Here is a 24,720-nt window from a genome sequence, read left to right as displayed (position 1 = left end):
CATCTATATACATGTATTTGTCTTTATCAGTTGGTTTTCGTATTCTGAGATCCAGATTGGGTTGGTATGGGGGTCACCATTGGTTCTGGAGGGGTGGGGTTTATACTTTGTGTGTCACAGAATCTTGTATTATAAAATGTGAATTTCTTTCTTTTTCTTTGGTATTGTACTTCTGAGATGCACAATGAAAACAAATAAAAAATTGATTAAAATAAATAAATAAATAAAAAATTAGTCACCTGTGGAACAGACAGGACTGAAAAAACACCATCCAATCATTTTAAGCGCCCATTTGAAATAATTGAACGGTGATATGTCTATCAAACTCAACTGCCATTTGTCCCTCCCCCATCCCCCCTCTGCGCATACACCTCTTCGTGCATGAGTCGTGCGTTCTCAGAGGTTTGGTGCACTTGTTCAGGAAATGAAGCCAGAGCTTGGCTATATTAGTTATATTAGGATGGAAAGTTCACTAGCAAAACTGTTTTGTCACCAACATAAATCACTAGGATATGTAACGTTACCCCACCTTTAAATTAGCATGTAATCTACTTTTAGAGCACAGGTGTCAAACATATGGCCCGGGTGCCAAAACCGGCCCGCCAAAGGGTCCAATCCGGCCTGTGGGATGAATTTGTGAAACGCAAAAATTACACTGAAGATATTAACAATTAAGGATGTTAAAATCATTTTAGGTCAGTTCAATCTAAACTGGGTCAAACCTGTAAAATACTATCAAAATAACCTATAAATACTGAAAACTGCAAATTATCCTCTTTGTTTTAGTGTAAAAAAAAAAAGTTAAATTACACAAAAATGTTTGCATTTACAGACAGGCCTTTTACAAAAAATGTGAATAACCTAAATAAATATGAACAATGTGAAATGTCTTCAGAGAAGTATGTGGAACTGTACCAAAATTCTGCCTGTTATTAAATGTTTTGTGTTTTTGTAGATCCACTGTGATCTGTAAGTTATGATGCACATGCATAAATGATAAACTAAGGTGTAATATTTTTAACATCGCACTTATTTTTCTTAAGAATTTTCCAAGTTGTTCATATTTTTGTTCATATTATGTTCAAGTACGGTTCATAAATGGATGCTTCTATGAAACTGGATTTATTTTGGTATCTGGCACTTTTCCAGCTTTTTAGACCCAATAATACAAGAGAAATTTAGACATATATCCCCCCAGGATGTACCTAATGATGACCTCAGATAAATGCAAAAAAAATTATACTCTTGCTCTGAGCCATCCCAAAATAAATGAATCTTTAAAAAAATATTGGGGCCAAAAATAGGACCAAAATTGGAACAGGAAAAACTATCTAGGTGTCAGTGCATTTGATCTGAACCACATGGCTGTAAATGGTTTTATATAGACTATAAATAAAGACACTGTGTTAAATTTGTCGATCCTAGTGGTTTTTCTAATCCAGACATGTGGGTTTTTCATGAATCTCAGTCTCATTCCAGGTTTTTTGTGTAACCCATCGTGTCCACTGGCGTTACATACAGAACCTGCCCATTTAAACACAAATAAATTGAAAGTGATTTTGCAACAGTGGCCATTTTTGTGAAATACTCTGTCTTGTGTAATTAGTTTGATTCCCAAAATGTACCTGTGAGAGAATAAAAGATACTAAAAAAAATAGTCACGTGTAATTTCATGTCCTTTTAACCATGTTACATGCAGATCTTTGTATAGAAATACTATAAAAATAGCATAAAATGTGTTTTATCTGAAATATTCCTCCTCTTTTATCTCAGTAAATATTTCTTTTTAAAATAGGCCCAAAGTGCTTCCAAACTTGCCTCATAACATTAGTCTACATCTGGTTAGAATATTTAGGCCATACGTCCTTTTTTTAGGGAGCAGTTTCATAAAAGCACCCAGATTTAAACATTTTCATTATGTAATTTGACTTTTTTCACTCAAAAACATAGAGAAAACTTTGGAGTTGACATTATTTCTAAGTTCTTATCGAATTATTTGCATTATTTTCCTTGTCTGGCCCACTTCATACCATATTAGGCTGTATGTGGTCCATGAACTAAAATGAGTTTGACACCTCTCTTTTAGAGGTATTGTGTCATGAAAAAAATGTTAACATTGCTGTAAATATGTTTCTACTCAGCTAAAATTACTTTTCAAAAAGCTCAATTATCAGTCTAATTACAGTGTTTTACCGAGTGTTGCACACAGGTATTGTGTCAGCCTGTAGGTGGGTAGAATTAATATTGTTAGCACAGGGGGCTGAGGTTAGTTAGTTAGCTGGTGTCAGTTCACATTAACATGCAATGATTGTGCAGCATGTTCTTTAGCTGCTGCTGAGGAAATATACTGCAAATTATTTAGTTCTTACCAAGATAAAAAAAAAAAACAACCTTAGATTTAGAAGTGTTAGATAATGTATCTTGTTTTATTAATTTCTTATTTTAAGTGTTCATACATCTGTAGACATGCTTATTTCTACATTTAACAATCTGAATTCAAGAAATCTTGTCAAGTGAAATTCTCTTGCTGCATGGACAGATATTTCACTTGTTTTGAGTCCCTTTTTCCTCAGATTTAGTGTTTTTATCTTGTTTTTAGACACCCCTTTTTTGCAGTGTACTGCCGCAGAATTAACAAAATGACAACAAATTATTCTAAGCTCAACTTCTGGACTCTGACATGCAGTGAGTCTGATTTACACAGAGGCTTTAGAGGGATGCTGGCGAGAAAACATTTTTCATTCATTTTAAAATTCTAGCATGACAAATAAAGCCACAATGGTCTGGGAAAGTTGGGTTTACTTCATCTACATACAGTATGTCAAAATATTGCAAAATGATGCAAGAATGCACTGTTTGTCATCAGCACTAAAAAAAAAAAAAAAATCACACAGACTCAGCCTCCCAAAACCAAGCAGATTGGAAAAAGCAGGAAACTTGCCTACATTTCATCAGACTTGAGAAAACTGTGATTCAGATCATGGGCTGTGACCTTGACGAAATTAGCTCATGTACTTTTTTTTTTTCACATGTACTTTTATATAACATTGTTTATACACACTCTTTTTTAACCCTGTAAAGCCTGAACCATTAAATCACTGACAGAAAATTATTTGAAACTAGAGCCTTTGTTGGTCCTTCTGAACAATCAAAAAATGTTTTTTTTCAAATATCAATTTCCATGTATGGGTTTCAATTTTGTATCATATTTGATACATCAGGTCTCAATGCACAAATATTATTATTTTTGAACAAACAAAGACATAAAATAACATGAACATGTCTAATAAATTGGTAATTCCTTTTCAAAATTTTCTAAGTTCTGCCTCCTTCCTCATCAATGTCAGTCTTGTAGTGTCACTGGAAAGGCCTCTGGTGAACAAATCCCCCCCTGGTGGATTATCAGTCTATTGCATGTATCTAATTGTATACATTGGGTTTTTCAAGAAAAAAAAATCACACTGATCATGTAGAGGGCTTTAAAACTCATGCATCAAATATGATATATTTGGTGTTATAGGGTTAAAATCATATTAATGAGCCATTTTGCAGTAAAAATGGATTTTACAAGTATTCATTTTGTTCTTATGAAAGTTTTTAGAGCTTGCAACATCAACAGAAAGGCATTCAAACAGTACAATGGGTTCTTGTAAGAACATCACACAAAGACATGTCTGATTTGTCTCAGGGAGTGCTGTACAATAAGATAAAACACACAAAATTAAAGAAAACAAGTGTGGAGAGGAACTGCTGCAAAGTGTGTTTGTGACAGTAGGTTTAGAGATGATTAAATGGGGGTGTGAAGATCTTTATATCCACTTTTAATTCATTTTTTATATATATATTTTTTAGCATCTAAATTCTATCTGGTTTCACTACTTCTTGAAATCCCAAGAACATTATAAAAGTACTATTGTTATATAATGTTTTGGATGAACATGAAAAAGGCAGTGCTTTTTTTCCACAGCTTTCCCCTTTTCACTCGATCCATCTTACTTTCCCTATCTCTGCCTGTCATCAGCCTCGCTCCCTCACCACTTCCTCCACATCACCACCATCGCTGCCATCTCTCTCTCCTCCTTCTTCTTCTTTCTTGTGTCAGATCTTATCTATTTTTCTCCTTTCCCCACAACAATCCATTCCTTTCTGTCTTCCTTCTCCACCAATTTGTCAATACACACCACTGACCCACCCTGACAACATGCGCAGACACACTCACAGCAACCTCCGCCAGCCCACAGTGACCTTTACAAGCAAGATTATGTGACTAATTGAATCAAAATGATCCAGTGGCTAATGGAAAGAGATGATATGCAATTTGACCCACTGCTGTATCACATTCATGACCAAAAGGTGAACAAAGACCAAAGAAAACAGCGACACTGCCAGACCTGTGGCCACAGAAGACTTATTTGGAATTATTGATGTCATCACATAGAGAAAAGACACCAGGAGATCCATTGTGTAGCTACAAGTGATCTATATTTCATCACAAACTGACAAGGCAGTGAGGCATTCAGGGACACAAACTCATACAAGCAGAAACACAAAGAGACACAATACCTGGATGACACATTTACAGCCATGAGAGGTGGATTCCTGATAAATACACTATCGTTTTTTGTCCATAGTAGTGTGGAATAGTGTGTGTCTGTGGAGGCTGGCTATCTATCTATCTATCTATCTATCTATCTATCTATCTATCTATCTATCTATCTATCTATCTATCTATCTATCTATCTATCTATCTATCTATCTATCTATCTATCTATCTATCTGTCTGTCTGTCTGTCTGTCTGTCTGTCTGTCTGTCTGTCTGTCTGTCTGTCTGTCTGTCTGTCTAGTGCATAAAGAGATGTAGAAAGTATGCATCCCCCTTGAACTTTTCTACTTTTTCTCACATTAAACACACAAACTTAAATGTATTGTATTACCCCGCCCCCACAAAGGGGAGGCAAGGGGTATTGTTTTGGTTCAGTTTGTTTTTTTTGTTAACACTCTAGCAGCAAAGCTGTTGGTTGAATTCATACCAAATTTGGTTTATATATTGCTAGTGGCCCAGAATAGATCTCATTACATTTTGAGAACACTAGATTGAAGTTAAAATTTTTAATTCATTTTTTTAAATCTTTTTTTTTTTTTTCCCATTTACTTATAATGGATGAAATTTCAAATGTCTGTAGCAGCAAAACTATTGGTTGAATTCACACCAAATTGGGCTTATAGATTGCCAGTGACCCAGAACAGATCTGATTACATTTTGGGAAAAGTAGATCAAAGTTAAAAATTTTTATGAATTTTTTTCATCTTTTTTTTCTCCCATTTACTTATAATGGGCTAAATTTCACATGTCTATAAAAATTTCAGTTTTGTTTGAATTTACTTCAAACTTGGCACATATTTAGAGTCAATTAATATGCTGACATCAGCACATGCATAGACATGAAGACATCAGCTGGATCCATGCCAAAATAAGCTACAATATGTGCGAGGGGCGGGGTTTGTTGTGCCTGTAACCACTTGTTTTGATTTTATGTGATAGAGCAACACAAAGTGGCAAATAATTATGAAGTAGCAGGAAAATGATACATGGTGTGGTGCCATACACTTTCCACTTCTAGATTGTCATGACCCACTTTTTGGTTTGGTTTGGTTGTGTCTTCTGTTTCCTCCCCTCCCCCTCTGTGATTGACCAGGTAATGGCACACACCAGGAGCTGATCTGCAGTCAAGCTCTCCTCCTGCTTATAAGCCCTGCAGCTCCTGTGCTGTGTGCCAGAATGTCTTTGCTTCCATGTTGGTAAGATGGTCTCTCTCATTTTGGTGTACTTTGTATGGTGGTTTCCTGGTGCTTGGGTTTTTGTTAATTGTGTCTGAGTTCAGACCGTCGCATTTACCTACTCTTGGTTTACATCCTGTGTTCCTTTCCCTGTGTGTTTTTAAACTCCACACTCCGCTGTGTTTCAGGCCCGGTTCCCTTGGTTTAGTTTGTGTTTATCTCCTGTGTAGCGTCATGACAATGTGAGTGAACAGAACAGAACCATAATTAACCCCCATCCTCCTCTCGTTATCATAAACCAAATTCCAGGAAAGCCGTGTTGATCGGCTGGTATCAGGTCAAAGTAAGGACACCATCTGCAAACAACATTTATGGTGACAAATGGGTCCATTCCTTGGGCCCAAGATAAAAGGACCTAAGCCCATGGTTACCTGTCTTCCATCAGAGCCGTCTCCCCTGCCATGATAAGCTAAGGAACACAGGAACTGGGTGTTTATATTTCCCAGTTCGTTATCTTCAACATCTGTGCCTTACTTTGTCTCACCTCTAGTGGAGGGAAATCCAGAACAAAGAGACTGAAAACCAGAATCCCCATATGCTGCCATGTTAATAGTGTCACAGTAATGTGTTAATGTTGATTGTACTCAGCATGTTAACCCTTGATGCATATCTACGCAAGAGCCCATTTGCCTGACCTGTGAGACCATATGTTTGTGCCCTGTTCATGTTCACTGTGACTTATGTGGAAACTCAGAGTAACACTGTTTATAACATGTCTGATAATAGTGCTACCATCTTACTGATGCTGAGTGAGGTTACAGTTGATATATAAGTTTGAGTGACTTTTTTTTTTTTTTTTTTTTTTTTTTTTTTTTTATGTATTTAAGGATGGAGCGGTTTTCTTACAAGTTTGCACAGGGTCCCCTATCTCTCCCAAAGGGGGGGGGAGAAACTTGATGCTTTTGGGAGCATGCAAGTGACCTGCGAGGTGGGCTGGACTGGTGCCAAAACGGACAAAGAAGGCACGGCCCAGAGGTATTGATGACTCATCAATATGCATGAGGAGGGTGTGCCGGGCTGGTTCCTGGCGAAACTATAAAAGAAAATGGAACCAACCTCTTGTGGGTTCCAGAGCTCCAGGAGTGCCAGCTCCCCAGCTTCTCCTCTCTTGAGCCCTCTCCTCCAGTTTTCTCCTCACTTCATTTTGTTTTTCCCTGCTCTTGCTTTCTCGCCTCCATGCCCTCTTGCCTCCTCTGCTCTGGCCACTCCGCCGCCTGTTGCTTCTTCGAACTCCATCAGAAGACGTCATCCCAACTTCATCCGTTCGCCGTCAAGGCCGCTCTAGCTGCTGCATCCTCACCACTGCCGTGTCACTCCAGCTGTGCCTGCTCCTTCTCCAAAGTTAAGACCTGAAACTTGGTCCTGACTTGTCTGAGTTGGTGATTCCCAATTAAGTAGAGTTACTGCAACTTACCCTCACTAACATATCTTTAATATAGCCCATCTGTCAACTTAGTCCACATTTCTCCTGTCCATAATCTCCTGCTCCCATTTGTCTCTTGTCTTTGTCTTATTTGTCTGTCTTAGTTTAGTTAATAAATTCTTTGTGTATAAAAATCTGCTACTTCAGTTTTGTGTACTGCATCTTTTCACACTCGGGTTCCCTGTATAGTCAACAACCCACTAAATTCAAAAGGTTTCCAAATTATTGGTTTGGGTTGATTTAAGTTAATGGGATTGTTCTAACTCCTCTAAAGTCAGTTAGGTGGTGCCCTGAATCATTGTCACTTAGTTCTTTTAGGTCCAAAGTGTTCATTCGAGGGTTAGACTTAATAGTTAGATGCGGGCATCTTCAGCTATAAATCTGTAATTAAATCAACGATCTTTCTACACCCGGTTCAGTGATACCCTTGGTTCTCCTTTACCAGTTTGCTTTTCTTCATATGTATGAACAAATAAACTTTAATTTGCATTTAACGCTCATTCGAGTCTGTCTGTTGTTCACCACATGCTATTGGGTTCCACTAGTCTCAGGTTGTAACATAGATGATTGGTTTTATAACCCAACCCTGCTTTAAACTTCTCCATGACTATCCCTGACCTGTCTGGCGAGCTCCTTAGTCTTCATGATATTTTTTTGTTCATTAACAAACCTGAGGCCTTCACAGAACAGCTGCATTCATGCGGAGATTACTAATCAGGTGACTGCTGAAAGAAGCTGGTTGCCGTGGATTTTATTTAGGGGTATCAGAGTAAAGAGGGGGGATAAATGCACAATTTTCAGACTTTTATTCAATGCCATGAATAATTTTCCTTCCACTTCACAATTATTTGCTACTTTGTGTTGGTCTGTCAGATAAAATCTCATTAAAATACTTTTAACCCCTGAGACATTATTCCAGGTAAAGGTGCTGCTGTGAACTGTCATCTGTTTCAGTGTCATAAAAGCTGCTGTGAGTATGTTTGTGTTCCTTTTACTGTTTGCTTTAGGGTCAAAGCAGGTGAAATACCAGGAAAAACATGGAGAGGAATTGAAGTTTGACAGGTTTTAACTAAATAAGGCCCTCAGAATGTACATCAATAAGAGATTTAGGATATTGAACATGTACTGTGAACTAGAACACACTGAACAGCAAGGGTTTAAATTGGTTTTGGGCTATTTTTCTCTAAATCAGTCCATCTGCTTTTTGACACCTGGTTGAACTCCAGAAAATAGTTACACACTTGGTTAAAAACAAAGTTAAAAAAAAAAGGAAAATCACAACACTGAAAACAACAGTAAAAACAAAAAAAAACCCCACAAGGTAAACGGTGTAAAATAGAAGCCAAAACTGTATTTTTTATCGTCAGTCTCTCTCACTGGTCTGTGTTTTGCCCCCCATCCCACAGGTTGAGGGGGGTGCACTGAGCATGCCCAGATGTCTGTGTAAATAACAAGATCTATTCTATCAGCACGTTTTAAAATTGTTCCTATTAAGCAAAGGGTTGAATTTTTATGAATATTTAAAATAAATCCAACATTCAGAACGCTCACCACAGACACATCAGGGATTAAAGGGTTAAGTTTGTGATCGTAATGTGACAAAATGTGGAAAAGTTCAAGGAGGATAAATACTTTTGCAAGGCACTATACCTCCTGTACAAACACCCTTTGAACCATCAAACTTAATTATTTTGCAAAGTATCATAATACAGACGCATAATACACTGACACTGTATAATTTACACACATATAGTCACATATAATACAAGTTTGTGTGTGTGTGTAATAAAACTGTCTGGCCAAGAGTTTGAATACAGTTTACATGAACGTGCCTGCACAAAAAAAAATCAACAGCACCCTGCCACCACTGAGCTAATTTACATGCAAATATGGGATGTGGACTTGCACCAAGTGTAGTTTCTAAGCCAGTATGTCATTACACTGATCCTCTAAAAAGCTTTTTTGAGTGACCACAATTCACAGCTGATTTCAGGTTTAGAAAACAGACAGGAATGTAGCCAGACTTTTATGGCTTGCAACTGAATAATTATTTAATGTTGGATGAAATGTAGGTAATGTCAGTGCTTTTTTTTTTTTTTTTTTTTTTAGAAGAACAAAAAGCTCAACTTTAGCTTGACAAAATGCTGAACGGAACCATGGGAAGGATCTAAGCAGGATGTGTGACCACTGGATTCACATCAGTCTCATGACTGTGATCTGGCTCCATCTCACCTTTGCTCTACTTCACAGCCTCTCCGTCACAATATTCCTCTTCTGCCAGTGAACCAGCCAATTTGTCCAGGTCTCTGGCTTACTGAACACCTGAGACACCCAATTAAAGACATGTCTCGCCTCAAGGACTGCAAATGACACTGGGAACTGGAAGTTTGACCTCTGACCATGAGACACCACCTAAACCAACACAGAAATAATCATTTGGTGCAGAATCTTCCTCCTAATCAATATATTTTGGAGTATTTTTCAGTTGCATGTCAGAAGTAAAATGATCACCATATTGTACAAGAGTTAGCAGTAATGGATGTGATCTATATCATAATACTGGAAATACTGTGTGTGTGTGTGTGTGTGTGTGTGTGTGTGTGTGTGTGTGTGTGTGTGCGCGGGCTCGCTCGCACGGTTCTGACAAATTGAGACGTTTTTACCTGGCCAATTTGGTAGCTACAGTTGAGGAATACTCCCATCTCCACATTAAATATCTCGGCAAGTTGATAAGACCAATATTTTGGGACACATTTGTCATTTTGAATACAATAGTCTTACAATCATGTAGCCCTGTTGACCGGAAGCACAGTACCACGCTGCATGATGGGAAATGAAGTTAAAAACAGGAACGATGCATTTACTAATTTCAGTTCCTAGATATCGGTATTAATATACGCACTAGTCTATATTGTAGTATTGGAAGGTCTCAGAGCGTGTGTGTGTGTATCTGCACAGTTCTAAGAAATTTAGACGTTTTTAATTCAGTTTGGCACCTACAGTTTAGGAATAGTTCCATCTCCACTTTACATATCTTGGCAAGTGTAAAGGACCAACGTTTCGGGAGTCATTTTGGAAAACAATAGCCTTACAATCACGTTGCTATGCCCATGAGTGTTGATGGGAAGCACAGTACTACACTGCATGATGGGAAATGAAGTTCTCCCCAGCAAAAAAAAACTACTACATCTATAACTCGTGGTTCTCCATCAGTCAACGCACTAGTAGTAAATATAATAGTAATGAATCAGGCACCATGAGATGAGATACAGCTTTGTTTGTCCCTTTGATTTAAAAAACTGAGCACTTTTACTTGGATTTAATGGGTGACAATGTGCAAATATGGACTCATACTATCCTCCCTATGAGCTTATTTGACTGCATATGGAAAAAAAAAAAATCTGTCAAGCCATTCCTGTGAAGTTCCCGGCCAAACTTGCAAAAGCAGAATGTTAGAGCAGAGTGACAGACAATATGTGCTTTTTTGGTTTGCATTTTTTGCCAATCTGCCAGTATCTCTCACTGCCCTTTTCTTTCCTTCCCGCTGCCAGCATGGCGGTTTAATCAGGGAAAGCAGCTGGGGACAGGCAGAGTGGAGCTTGTCTCTAAGCCAGGCTGATTTACTACAGGCTCCCAGAACTCCTTTATATCTCACTAGCTAATAGGCCAAGTCAGGCAGCTTTCCATGGGAACGAAAAGACAGGTTACCCACTGAGGTTTGAGGTGCACTGGATGAGTGACACCAGCGCTGGACAAATCAGACATCTATGCATCTATAAAAACTAGACGGAGACAGTGCAGACATGTTGGAAGCAATCACTTCAAGAAGGGAGTGTAAATACAGAACTAAGCCATCTTATCAAACTTGAAGACTCTTAATATTTTACAGTACTATACAATAATCATGCCTGAATGGTGATCGGTGCAGCACTAGTTGAAGCTGTTTTTGCAGCAATGGTAACAAATAACAGACTTGAAAATCTTTAATTCTAAATAACTAGCAGTATTGTACCCGTGGTGCCATTGTACGATAGCATGATAAGTACAGGGTGGGAAACAAAATTTACAATGAACATTTAGTTGTTTTTTCTCAGCAGGCACTACGTCAATTGTTTTGAAACCAAACATATATTGATGTCATAATCATACCTAACACTATTATCCATACCTTTTCAGAAACTTTTGCCCATATGAGTAATCAGGAAAGCAAACGTCAAAGAGTGTGTGATTTGCTGAATGCACTCGTCACACCAAAGGAGATTTCAAAAATAGTTGGAGTGTCCATAAAGACTGTTTATAATGTAAAGAAGAGAATGACTATGAGCAAAACTACTACGAGAAAGTCTGGAAGATACTATTAAAGAAGAACGGGAGAAGTTGTCACCTGAATATTTGAGGAACACTTGCGCAATTTTCAGGAAGCGTGTGAAGGCAGTTATTGAGAAAGAAGGAGGACACATAGAATAAAAACATTTTCTATTACAGTATGTAAATTTTCTTGTGGCAAATAAATTCTCATGACTTTCAATAAACTAATTGGTCATACACTGTCTTTCAATCCCTGTCTCAAAATATTGTAAATTTTGCTTCCCCACCCTGTAGAACTTCCACCACTATCTATTTGTAAACTACCATTTAATCATGCATTGTGCAGGTAATAATTTGAGCCAAAATGTGAGGCATGAAGGGAAGAACATGTGTTTGTTTGGCCTGTCAAGCATGATTAAATTCATACAGCGGTAGTGAACTGCAGCCCTCACATTGTAGCATCGTCTGCTAGCAGTAGAAATTCCATGAGCAGCAGCATAACCACTTCCGAAAATGGAGTATGGTGGTAGGGATGAAGAATTCAAAGTAGAGAGAGGCTAAAATCACCCAGCATACCTTGCAACATTTGAATACGGACATAAAATTGTGCCTAGTAGATAGTCAGGTAATGTTTCTATTCATTTGGCGAGTTTGGCAGCGATCGGGCCTGTGAAGGCTGAGGAAAATCCGTACAAACGCCCTCCTGTGCTGCAACATTGATCGAACGTAAAATCGCCCAGCACACCTCACAACATTTGAATACGGACATAAAATTGTGCCTGGTAGATAGTCAGGTAATGTTTCTATTCATTTGGCGAGTTTGGCCGAAATCGGGCCTGTGAAGGCTGAGGAAAATCCGTACAAACGCCCTCCTGTGCTGCAACATCGAACGGACGGACACAGAACGTGCATTATATAGTAGGATACACAGCAGTTATGAGGAAGTCATGTTTCAGTAACATGTTTAGAAATACAGTCAAAAGGAAGTTGATTCGTTCTTGATATCACTGGTCTGAAGATAAACTGAAATGAACAAGGACTAATACAACTCTTGAGACAGAAGGATTTCTAGATTTTGCATAAATATCTTATTGAACTGAACTGACTTCAATAGTTCCAACAAAACACATATACAAAAATTCATGGGAAGGAATGCTTCTCGGACCAAAAAAGAGTTTGTTCAAGGTGCTCTTTGGAAAAAGGGATTCCTAAAGTAGATACCAAACTGGAAGAAAACTCCAAGGCACTCATATCACGTAGACACGTCACATAGATATTACTGTATCATGTTCATAAAGGCATTTTAATGTTTAAAGAGAGTGCCTTGGAGTTTTCTTCCAGTTTGGTATCTAAAACACATATACAGTATAGTGCATATATAAAATCCTACTAAATATTTTCAGTCTAGCAGTAGTCTTAATCTGCAGGTGTTTGCTGAGTCAAGGTGTGTGCACAGAATTTCAACATATGTTAAAACCACATTAGTGCTATCCTTGAAAACACCTTCCTGCTTTGAAGTCTCTGGATCATCAGGGTCTCGCAATGTGAATCTCAAGCAGGTTAATGGTCTATCCACACTTATGCAGTTATTCTGCAAAATGGATATTTTTGTCTCTGTTGAGGTCTCTCATCCACATAAACAGTGTTTAAGTTGCAAAAACAGAGGTTTTTAAAAACACTTTCTTAAGTCTCTGTTGTTTTGTTTCCATGTGGACGAGGGAAAACAGATTGGAAAACGATATCATAAAACAATTTGCACATGTCTGCTATTGCTTTGTGTAATAAATCTGCACACGAAACCTCAAATCTCAGGTGTTTAAATCAGTATATGACCTACAGTAGATTGAGGCAGCACTTTTGGGTAGAGGGACAAAACTAGTGTTAGGGACAAATCCACATAATGTAAAGAATACACTTTGACAACCTGAGTAAACACTTGAGGTAACTTACATTTTTTTTACTGAACTTGTTGTTATTGTTCACACTCAAAACAAATTCAAACTTGTGCATCTGCTTTGTCCAGTATTACCCATGGTGTCCGCAGTGTGAAGTCCATCAGAATCAATGGTTTGTACCAGTTTGTAGTTGGGTCTTTCCATGAAACTGGGTTTATTTTGGTATCTGGGACTTTGCCAGCTTTTTAGACCCAATAACAAAAGACAAATTTAGCGCCCCCCCCAGGATGGACCTAATGATGACCTCAGATAAATGCAAAAAAAATTAGACTCTTGCTCTGAGCCATCCCAAAATTAATGAATTTTTAATAAAAATATTGGGGCCAAATATAGGACCAAAATTGGGACATAAAAAGCTACCCAGGTGGTGCATTAGATCTGGTAAACATGGCTGTAAATGGTCTTATATACCGCTATAAATAAAGACACTGTGTTAAATTTGATGATCCTAGTAGTTTTTCTGATCCAGACATGTGGGTTTTTCATGAATCTAAGTCTCATTCCAGGTTTTACCATAACCCATCGTGTCCACTAGTGTTACATGCGGAACCTGCCCATTTAAACACAAATAAATCGTGAGTAATTTTGTGACAGCGGTCATTTTTGTCAAAGACTCTGCCTTGTATATTTACTTCGATTCCCAAAATGTACCTGTGAGAGAATAAAAAGATATTAGAAAAAATAGTAGCATGTAATTTTCATGTCCTTTTTACCGTGTTACATGCAGATTTTTGTATGTGTGCATCAAATAAAAATGTGTTTTATCTGAAAAATAGTTTCTCTTTTATCTAAGTAAATATTTATTTTTAAAATAGACCCAAAGTGCTTCCAAACTTGCTTCATAACATTAGTCTACATCTGGTTTGAATTTTTAGCCCCTTTGTTCTGCTTTTAGGGACCAGTTTCAAAGAAGCACCCAGTTGTTTTTTGCATTCCCATGTGGACCACAATGTGCTGTAAAACAAAGGTTGACAAACTTCAAAAAAAAAAAAAAAAAATAGGGAGAAAATATCTGCTTAGAAAAAATATCTGTGTTAGTGTGGTCAGGTCTTTAGAATGCTTGGATTACAATATGCAGAAAAGCTGGAATATTTGCCCAGTGGGGCTAAAAACAACTATGAAGCAGTGCAGTTTTAAGTAAAAATGGCCAAATTGCATGTAGAACACTCTGCTAGGTGTGTTGTTGAGTTAGAAAATAGCACAACATGATGCAGTTTTCATTTGAAAAGTGACGACACCAAACCTGTCCCACTGAAATAGCAGATTCAGCAGATGGACAATGTGTTATTTTTTCCCACTAACCCTGTACAGAAGTGGGACATGGCTGTATTATTCTCCCTCCACACCTGTGGCTTGTTGCCTCATCAGCCCTGACCTGCATCTTTTGTCCACAGCTGCACTCGGTCACAGTCAGTTTTCACCACTCGCCCTGTTTCATGTGGTCGTACTGTCTGCCTCATTCAATGGCTCATTACAACCACTATCTGATGATCCAAAGAGTTAGAGCCATATAATAGACTTTCTGGATTTTTGAAAGTAAAAAATATATATAAAATAAAATAAATATCTGACTACACGTATCCCAGATGTGTAAAAATCAGACTGTGTAAATGACCTTTAGAGGTGTTATCAAGTGCATTTGGCCTCTTTAAACCTGCAGAGCAAACAGCACAAATGGAGACATTACTGTCCAAAATTGATTATCAGCAGGATGAGGCCTTTACTGTCAATTTCGAAGCATGTAATTATCACAGAAGTGAGCCGCAGAAGGGGATGTTTTGGACAAATAAAAGGGCAATCAGATATCAATTTGCAGAGCGGAGACACATTTTAATGCCAGGAGTAAACAAAAGGCAATCTACAGACCATCTTGAACAGAGACATAACAGTGTTGTAAACAGACCACAGCTGACACATAAATTAGCAGGCAGACCTTTTCAGACAGACGGCAAGTTTGTCAAACAGACTGACAGAGACATAAGTTGCAAAACCAGAGAGGGACAGAGCAGTAGCAGATTTAGTGTTCTATGGTTTTTGCAACACTGCTGGCAAATGAGCTGAGGGTGCCACTCTGGATATGCACAGTACAGCTCAGGGTCAAACACATCAAAGACATGATGTGGGCTACAGGATCATAAAATCCAGTTCTAAACATCAGTAGCTTCCCTGTTTTCACCCCTAACCCTGAAATAATCCATTCAGATCACCAGCACACATACAAACAGATACACTGTGGTCACTTTTTAACCCGAGACATTAGAAAGCACCATGTGATTGCTTATACACACATTCACACAGTGTGTCACATTTTGAAAATGTTGATCATACATGCGTGCACACACACAAACACACCAGTACGAGTGTACACTTATCCTATTGCTCTCACCTCCCATGGTTGCTAAGCAACAGCACATAGCCACAGATTGTTTACAGAGCCTGTATTACAGTTCATCTCAAAGGGGAGGTAAGACAGAGACGGATGACACAATCTCGTCAGATGGAAGGATAAAAAGAATAAAAAAGAAAAAGGTGGTTCGGACCTCTCAGGCAAGTCGGCAATAATACAATGAGGCAAGTGGTGAGAGAAATGTTCTCTGATTTAATACTGTGGTGCTAAATCAAACAGATCTGTCTAGATCTCAGCTCTGTTGAGAGTGAGGTTTCAGTGTCATGTATCATCATTGTTTTGATTAACTCTGAAGATGAAAGGTGTAAACTTTACACTGAAAAACTGCAAACCCATTGTAAGTCATTTTAATCCCTATTAAACCTTATCACTTGTAAATGAAGTTTATATTAGGTCATGTCCTTAACCCCATAACGCCAAATGTATCATATTTGATCCATGATTTTTGAAGCCCCCTACATTATCAGTGCAATATTTTTTTCTTGAAAAACCTGATGTATACAATTAGATACATGCAATACACAGATAATTCACCACGGGGAGGAATTCATTCACCAGAGGCCTTTCCAGTGACACTACAAGACTGACTTTAATGTGGAAGGAGGAAGAACTTTGACAGTTTTGAAAAGGAATTACCAATTTGTTAGACATGTCTGTGTTATATTATGTCTTTGTTCAAAAATAATATTTGAGCATTGAGACCCGTATTGTATCAAATATGATACAAAATTGAAACTCATGCACAGAATCTGACATTTGAAAAAAACATTTTTTGGGTTGTTCAGAAGGACCAATCAAGGCTCCAGTTTCAAAGAACTGGAATTTTCTGTCAATGACTTAATGGTTCAGGCTTTACAGGGTTAAACCCTGAACACCTGCACATTTGAACAGCATAAAAGCCAAGTACACCAGCCATTGTTTGTAGATGTGTGTCATTAGATTGCTATGCATTTAGATCATGATTGCTGTGATTGTAGTAAAAGTCACGCACCACTCTCCTGCTGTGGGAAATCTGGTCACACAGTGGTGGGAGAAAGTTATTTCAGAAAGCCAAGTCAGCATCAAATGTGGATTCATGCAGAAACAAAGGCTACATCACAGCCATATTGGTCTGACCGTGCTTCAGCTGCACAGTGTCAACCTGTACCGAACATCTGACCCAAAAAGGTTACACTCACATGACTGTGTTGATTCCTGAAAGCTGCTGAAACATCTGAAGACTGCAGCCCACCAGGAGGGCTCGGCGTGTTGGAGGGTAGGTCAGCATTCGCCAGATCACTGGGCCATCTGGAGACACAAGCAAAGGCACAGAAATTAATTTTAAAGTCAGCATGAAAGGTAGCATCATTCCTAAAATAGGAAGAACAGCTCATGCAGTAGATAAAATGAAGTTCCGCTCTTTGTGACAGAAACCATGACCTTTTCCTGTACCAGGTATTAGACTCCTGGGAGAATGATCTGTTGCTGACCTTTGACCTCCCAAAAAGCAGGGAAAGTAAAAAAGAAGATTCTTTCATGAGGTTCGACACCAGCTGCCCTCTTTCTTTTTCAAATATCACAGTTTGGTATGAAACTAATATTTGATGCCAGCCTTGGCCTCATGTAGTCCCATGTGGCTCAGCAGCAGAAGCCAAACTGTGATCTTCAACAGACACACAGACAAGCAGTTCCTTTGGGAGAAGTGTTAAGGTTGAGAGAGCTGCTGGAGCTTTAGGATAAAGAAGGAGACAGATGAAATGCCAATAGAGCCTGAACACACACAAGGAAACAAACAGGTAATGTGCACACTCTATAGATGACACACACGTCAGCTGTAGGTACAGTCTTCCACAATCCACAAATGACGGTGCAGAGCTTCTACATATGAAATACCACACACACACTGATTATTTGGGAGCAGCTGTGTGTGGGAGGACTCTGGACCAGTGAACATCTCCTTTAGCTGTTTGACAAGCAGACCAGACTCAGTAAAAAGGAGGCCCCTGCTGACACGCACTGCAGCTACACAAACATACTTAAGCCTTTGCTGTGATTACCGCCTAGCAGACTCAGTAGAAAACATCATCACATCTGAATCTTTTCAATTCTGGAGATGTGGAAAAAGAGGCTTTTTCATTTATACCCATTTATCCACACATTGGCTACAAAAACCACTTCAAAAGTCATTTTCATGAGACATTTGTCATGGTGGAATCCTGTGCTGCCACAGACCCCTCCCTCAAACTGATTAATGACTATGACCTGCCAGCACCGCACCTGGAGCAGAGCGCAATCAGAGCCCCATGTAAGGGGCTCCTCTGCTTCAGGGCAGAGCTGGACAAGGCTCAGATTAGGACACACTGGATTAAACAAAACACTATTAAAAGTTTGGTGTTTTCCTGGAGCATTTTTTACTATATTGCTTAAAACCCCCTTCACACCCCGATTACAACCAATTAATTAAATGCTCTAACACAAAAATACAAAAATTTAGTCACCTGTGGAACGGACAGGACTGAAAAACACCATCCAATCATTTTGAGCGCACACTTGAACTGACTGAACGATGATATGTCTATCAAACTTAACTGCCATTTGTCCCTCCTCCCTCCCCCATCTGCGTATACCCCTCTTCGTGCATGAATCATGCGTTCTCAGAGGTTTGGAGCACTTGTACAGGAAACGAAGCCAGAGCCAGAGCTTGGCTATATTAGTTATCTTAGGATGGAAAATTCACTGGTAAACTGTTTTGTCACCAACATAAATCACCAGGAAATGTAACGTTAGTCAGATAGGTATGAACTGGGGCTGTTCTGTAAGGGTGGGGGTGTTGGAGGAGACTGAATGAGGTATGCATGGATTGGGGCCGGAGCCGGGTGAAATGTTGCTGTGCAGCACTTGTGAACCCTCGAGAACAAGCATTGCGCATGCCAGTACTCTGGAGGTGTGGCTTCGGAGGGATGTCTTAAGAAAGGGGTTTGGACTTCTGAATTGAGCAGTGGCGGCTGCTCGTCTTTCAGACAGGGGAAGCTCATTGTCGGCTTACATTAAAAAAAAAAATTAAAAAAAAATTGTCAAGTTATTTAAACATACATTCGGCCCTCTGTTCCTTTTTAGGAAAATGCTCAGTAACCTTATCGTACCAAGTAGGCGTCTTTTCCAGGGACTGGACCAGTGTCCTCTCAATGTCCAGCAGAGCTGGGCTGCTTAGATTGCCTTGGCCCATTGTGTTGTGGGTGTAAGACTTCAGCCTTTTTAAACGAGAGATGCTCCTTTCACTCTGACCTAGCCAACAGTATGATTGATTTAACTATCTACAAAACGATATTAAACTCGAACAAGAAATGATTAAATTATGTGACTGAAACAAGAAAACGCTGAAATTATGTTAAATTGAAACAAGAAAGTATAATGAGTGTGTTTTATTTACAGTGCAAGAAATGAACGAGTCATTTCGTAGTGGTTTCTCTCTTGATTTCACAGCAGAATGCGCGACAGTATTAAACTGAACTGTGTCAGTGAAGGAGTAGATCTGAAAACAGCTGTCAATCAAACGGGATTCAGCCTTTCGACTGATCCTCCAATCAGCATGTGGGATTCTGGCGTCCAGCCCGGCCGAGCTCCGCCCACAGCTCCATTCACCCCCAGAGACGCTCGGCGTCCGGGGGCGGGACAACATTGTGGCATTTATCCAATTACCGTCCAGTTTTGAGGCAATGAAAAAAACTGTTCCACTCAGTCCCATTGAAGCCCATAGACGCCCAGCATCTACAGATAAATGCACTGAGCAGAGATCGAATGAGACAACAGAGACATGGGAATGGAGGAGAAGTGAACAACATCGAGTCTGTTGATTTGTGATAAAGCTGATTCTGAACGAACTCGTCTGTGAGATGAACGTGTTCTAACACATTTGTAGTCAATAAAATGTCAACACAACCGTACATATTTGACCATTTAATTTTCGTAATTTTAGGGGAAGCCGGGCTTCCCTTACAGTCTTTGAGAAATTGCCACTGGAATTGAATATTTTCAAAATGTAGCTTGCTCGAACCGTTTTTCTAAGATCTCATACCCCACCTTTAATAGGTTAACATGAGACAGGAAAATGTGACCGCTGTAATGTTTTTGAGACAGTAAAACACATTCTTATGAAGTGGACAAAGTATAAAAGGGAAAGAATCAATATGAAGAGGAAAATAGAGGACATGGGAGAGTCATTCAGTTCGAAAGATATTCTGCGAAAATCTTCAGAACATAGAGTTATTCAGCATCTTTTTGAGTATTTAAAAGCTACCAAGCTTAGTAACAGAATATACTTGTTTTTTGCTTTGTTTTTTTTTTTTTTCTCACAATACAATGTCATTTGTATTGTTATAGCCTGTAAGCGATCATTTGAGATCATTCACATCTGGAGGGTGGTGAAAATGCACTAATAAAGTTGTAACCGCCGTTAAAAAAAACAAAGAAGAAGAAGAAGGGCAGTGCTGGAACATTCTGCTGCATCACCTCCACAGACCTTCTCACTTCCACAGACTCTCTTGGACTTTGAAAACCATTATTAACCTAATCCCGTCATGCTGTGGACACTCAGGTTTTTTGTTTCCTATATTCTTTTTTCATGTTAAATAAATCCATTTTACTCCCTTCAGCGCCGTACGTTTTGAGTCTGTTCATTCTCTCGGTCTGACCACATTCTGAGGAAGCACTCACCATTTCACAAACGTATTCCATCAGGATATGCAGCCATTATGCTCACTGTCTGTTGTGGATATCTTGTTAGATCACTTTGATTCTTAAAAATGTTTCTCCTATAGTATCAGTAGCTAGGTTTCCATTACTCTCAGAAATGCACAATAGAAAACTGGAAATAGAAACGCTGAAATGTTGCAAAAACCATCAAAGATCGCACAAAAGTTTTTACGCTCTCATGAGGTGGATTTTGAGACGTTTCGATATAGAAGTATAGCACAAAAGTGTAATGGAAACACATTTTGGTCATTTTCACTCATATGTGCACGGTGGTTTTGCTCAGACCAAATGTCTCCCCCATGATCCTGGACTCAGAACAGGTGGTCTAGTTTGTACAGGACAATAGACACTGGCTTTAGTGGAGGAACTGCTTCCAGAGGGGAGGACAAATCTGGTGACACCAGAGGTTCAATAACATCACACTGTTCATTAAACGTTACCCAGGTCATTGGGAAATTCTGGATCCACAACTGGTTGGTGAATTCCTGATGTACAATTCTGTTCCATAAATCCATGCTGCGTGGCTGCTTCCATCAATAAAGACTTTGCCTTGGGATGATTATACGTTCCCTCTTTTTTTTGGCATTTGGAGGTTTGACATCAGACTCAATGCAAACATTTTCCTTAAACCAGCGTCTTGCAAGAACTACACAGTATTTTATGAGAATTACGACATGTTGCCAAACAGTGGAACAACAACAATGGAAATACCAACAAGTTTGTAGAAATATCACTTTTATTTTGTGGAAAACTGTAATGGAAACCCAGCTAGTACAGACTGGTTAGGTAAGAGCTATGCATCTTTTAACAGGACTTAAATATGGAGCTTGATTTCTAAGATTGTATGATTTCTAAGATTGTATGATTTCTAAGATTGTACTCAGGTTAGGTACAGTTTATCTCTAGAAGCTGAACACAAATTTAAAAGCATAAAAATGCTGATAAGAAAATTAAATTGGGAAATCTGAGAAACAGAAGCTCTCTGGTTTTGTTTGTCTTGTTCTTCAATGTGCTGTAAGTAGTTTAGTTTCATTTTTAATATGAAGCAGAGCTCTAACCTCTGACAGAGATGAGGAAGTGAAGCGTTTATGGGCTGAGCCATTTCCATGGTGCTAACCTGGTGGAGTGTGATTGGTGGATCCCCAGAGAGCAGAGCAGGGCATGGGGCTGTTATCTGATTAGCTGATGGGAAAATCAGGATTCATGGGCAGAAGTAGTGAGAGAGCAGAGACCTGACGGGTACCAGAAGAAGAGCTAAATTTAGTCTACAGAATACACATAATTAATGTTAAGCACAAAGCATCGACTGGTTTGGTTGGTTCGGTGCATACACGATCACACAGTTTTCATTTCATTTCATTTCATTCATTCATTCCAATCTAAACTAGTTCAACCACACTGTATCAGTCGAGTGTTACAAACTTAGAATTAGCAAAAGCATTTTCACACACACGAACACAATCGATGTAACATCTACGCATGTATGTATGACGCAGTCTAACAAACATTCAAACTCACAAAACACACAACTTCATTTCCTCAGTTCAACACCACCCAGCTGTAATTTAATCAGATGAGATATTGAGAAAGAAGATGGCGAGGAAAAAACAAGGCGGCAAGACACCAGTAAGCCACAGGCACGGTGATTAAGACTCCCAGTACAGCAGTAATTACATGTCAGGTTTCCACATTAAATCTCTCCAACAAAATCTGCTGCCTTTGTTGTGTATTTCATTCATTTTATATCGTTCCTTACTATTCACGCACTTTAGCCTAAAATAAAAAGCTAAACGCTCTTCCTGTTGCAGCTAAATAAATGCAGTTCTAACTTTTTTCCTGATGAGAACAAGTGTGAGAGCAAAACAATGACAGTGGATTGCAGTGCATACGACACACACGGCTCCCTACAAAAGTAAAGCTGTCTAATCTTTTGTCAATCCACCACATGAGCTCTGGGATCGTTTTTCCATCGTCACTACCTTCACATGTCTCCTTTGATTTCATATCATATCATATCAGCTGATCTAGTCAATTCTAATAGCCTCGCTCCACACCTATAATACAGTTTATTTGTATAGCAAGCAGGGGAAAGACTGGGATGTGTTTTTAATGAGAACAAAGTCCGCTCCCCACCCCCACTCCCTCACACACACACACACACACACACACACACACACACACCCTCTACTCCTTCTATTTGACATTCAGTGAAGGAATCTCCAATTAGTTCTCTTCCTCAGCTGTGTGCTTTAAGGAAACACCCCAACTTCTCCGCCTAACAATGTCCACAGCCAATTAAAACATCTATTTAGCACTGATGGTGGTGTCAAATAGTTCTGTTCAGTCGCACTTTAAATGATTCTCAGCTTTGAGAGAAAACTCAAGGTGAAGACCACAAACTGATCTTTCTTTCCTGGAATACACATTCCATTCACAGAACGTATGGTTAGTCCCATATTGATTAATATGTATCTTGCAAGTCAGGGAAATGTGTTTCTATTCATGGGTCACAACGTGGTCAACAGGATCTGGGAGAATGAGCTGGTATTGAACTATGGCCAATCGAAGAAATATAAGAGACCAACAAGGTGGATGACAAAAGCAAAGATGGAATTATGAAGACAGAAGTCAGCCTTTAACCCTGTAAAGCCTGAACCATTAAATCACTGATAGAAAATTCCAGTTATTTGAAACTGGAGCCTTTATTGGTCCTTCTGAACAACCCAAAATGTTTTTTTTTTCCAAATATCAGTTTTCCATGTATGAGTTTCAATTATGTATCATATTTGGTACATCGGGTCTCAATGCTCAAATATTATCATTTTTGAACAAACAAAAACATAATATAACACAAACATGTCTAACAAATTGGTCATTTCTTTTCAAAATTAGCAAAGTTCTGCCTCCTTCCTCATTAATGACAATCTAATTAATGATATTAATGACATTAATGACAATCACATCAAAACTGATGTGGGAACCTTAACTCTTTGTTTCTGGTCTTGTCATAAACTGCAAAAATATTGAGTTGAAACTATATGTGAAATGTAGACAATTTTTCATTCTGATATACAAATGGACTCCATGTCCTTGATGCTGGGTCTTCCAAGTAAATATGTAAAAACAGCAGCCAGCAAAAAACCGTATAATATTCTAACATTTGCAGCAAGGACAAATATTCTCTTGCATTGGGTCAGTGACAAGATTCCTTCTATCTGTGGTTGGCTTAAAATAATTTTTTAACTGATCGCCCTAGAATATCTTACCAATATCATACATAACAGTGCAGATCAGTTCTACAGAGTGTGGTGCCCATTTTTGGACTATATTGGACCGGACTTCTCTTTACCCCATTAAAAGGCCTGTTGTGCACTTAAATAATATTCATAAATTTGACTCCCATATGTTGTAAGTCTGACCTTCTGTATTAAGCCATGTTTTTGTGTTTTATTTCTTATGTAAGAGCTGTCGTGTATGTTTTGTTTTGTGTCTAGTCTTTAGAAGACACTGTTTTTTTGAGTGGAAAACAAAAAATTTCAATAAAAACAATGAAAAAAAAAAAAAAGACAATCTTGTAGTGTCACTGGAAAGGCCTCTGGTGAAAGAATTCCTCTCCCTTGGTGGATTATCTGTGTATTGCATGTATCTAATTGTATACATCAGGTTTTTTTAAGAAAAAAAAAATCATTCTGATCATGAAGGGGGCTTCAAAACTTCCATGTCAAATATGATACGTTTGGCGTTATAGGGCTAAAGGGAATGCCACTGCTTATAAGGAGGACAGGAATAGCTCTTTCTATGTATCCAATCACAGTGGCCTCTGGAAGTAAGTGGCTGGAAGTGGGCTGCACTTCTGTTACCAAGCTCTGCTAGAGCTGGCTGCAATCAAGGACAGAGCCAGGCAATCTGCAGTGCTCCTACCTCAACCCCCATTTCCCCTCTAATTACTTATTCCTCATACTTCCCCTTGTCTTTCCTCTTGCAGTTCTTCTTCTCTTCCTCATCAGAGCAGGATCATGACACATCACACTCAAGATCAGAACAGGTTACAACTGATA

General features: G+C 38.8%; 1 protein-coding gene across 1 annotated transcript in view; it reads right to left on the bottom strand.

Moving 5' to 3' along the window:
* Positions 1–24,720, bottom strand: part of slc2a13a (solute carrier family 2 member 13a) — a 108,007-nt gene that overhangs the window by 30,368 nt on the left and 52,919 nt on the right. The window contains exon 4 of the mRNA XM_030150382.1: positions 17,110–17,218. Coding sequence (XP_030006242.1) covers positions 17,110–17,218 — 109 coding nt within the window. The remainder of the gene's footprint in view (positions 1–17,109; positions 17,219–24,720) is intronic.

This window comes from Sphaeramia orbicularis, chromosome 12 (assembly GCF_902148855.1).
Source record: "Sphaeramia orbicularis chromosome 12, fSphaOr1.1, whole genome shotgun sequence".
NCBI lineage: Eukaryota > Metazoa > Chordata > Actinopteri > Kurtiformes > Apogonidae > Sphaeramia > Sphaeramia orbicularis.
The sequence above is the reverse complement of the archived record's forward strand: the minus strand, read 5'-3'. Positions and strand labels throughout refer to the sequence as shown.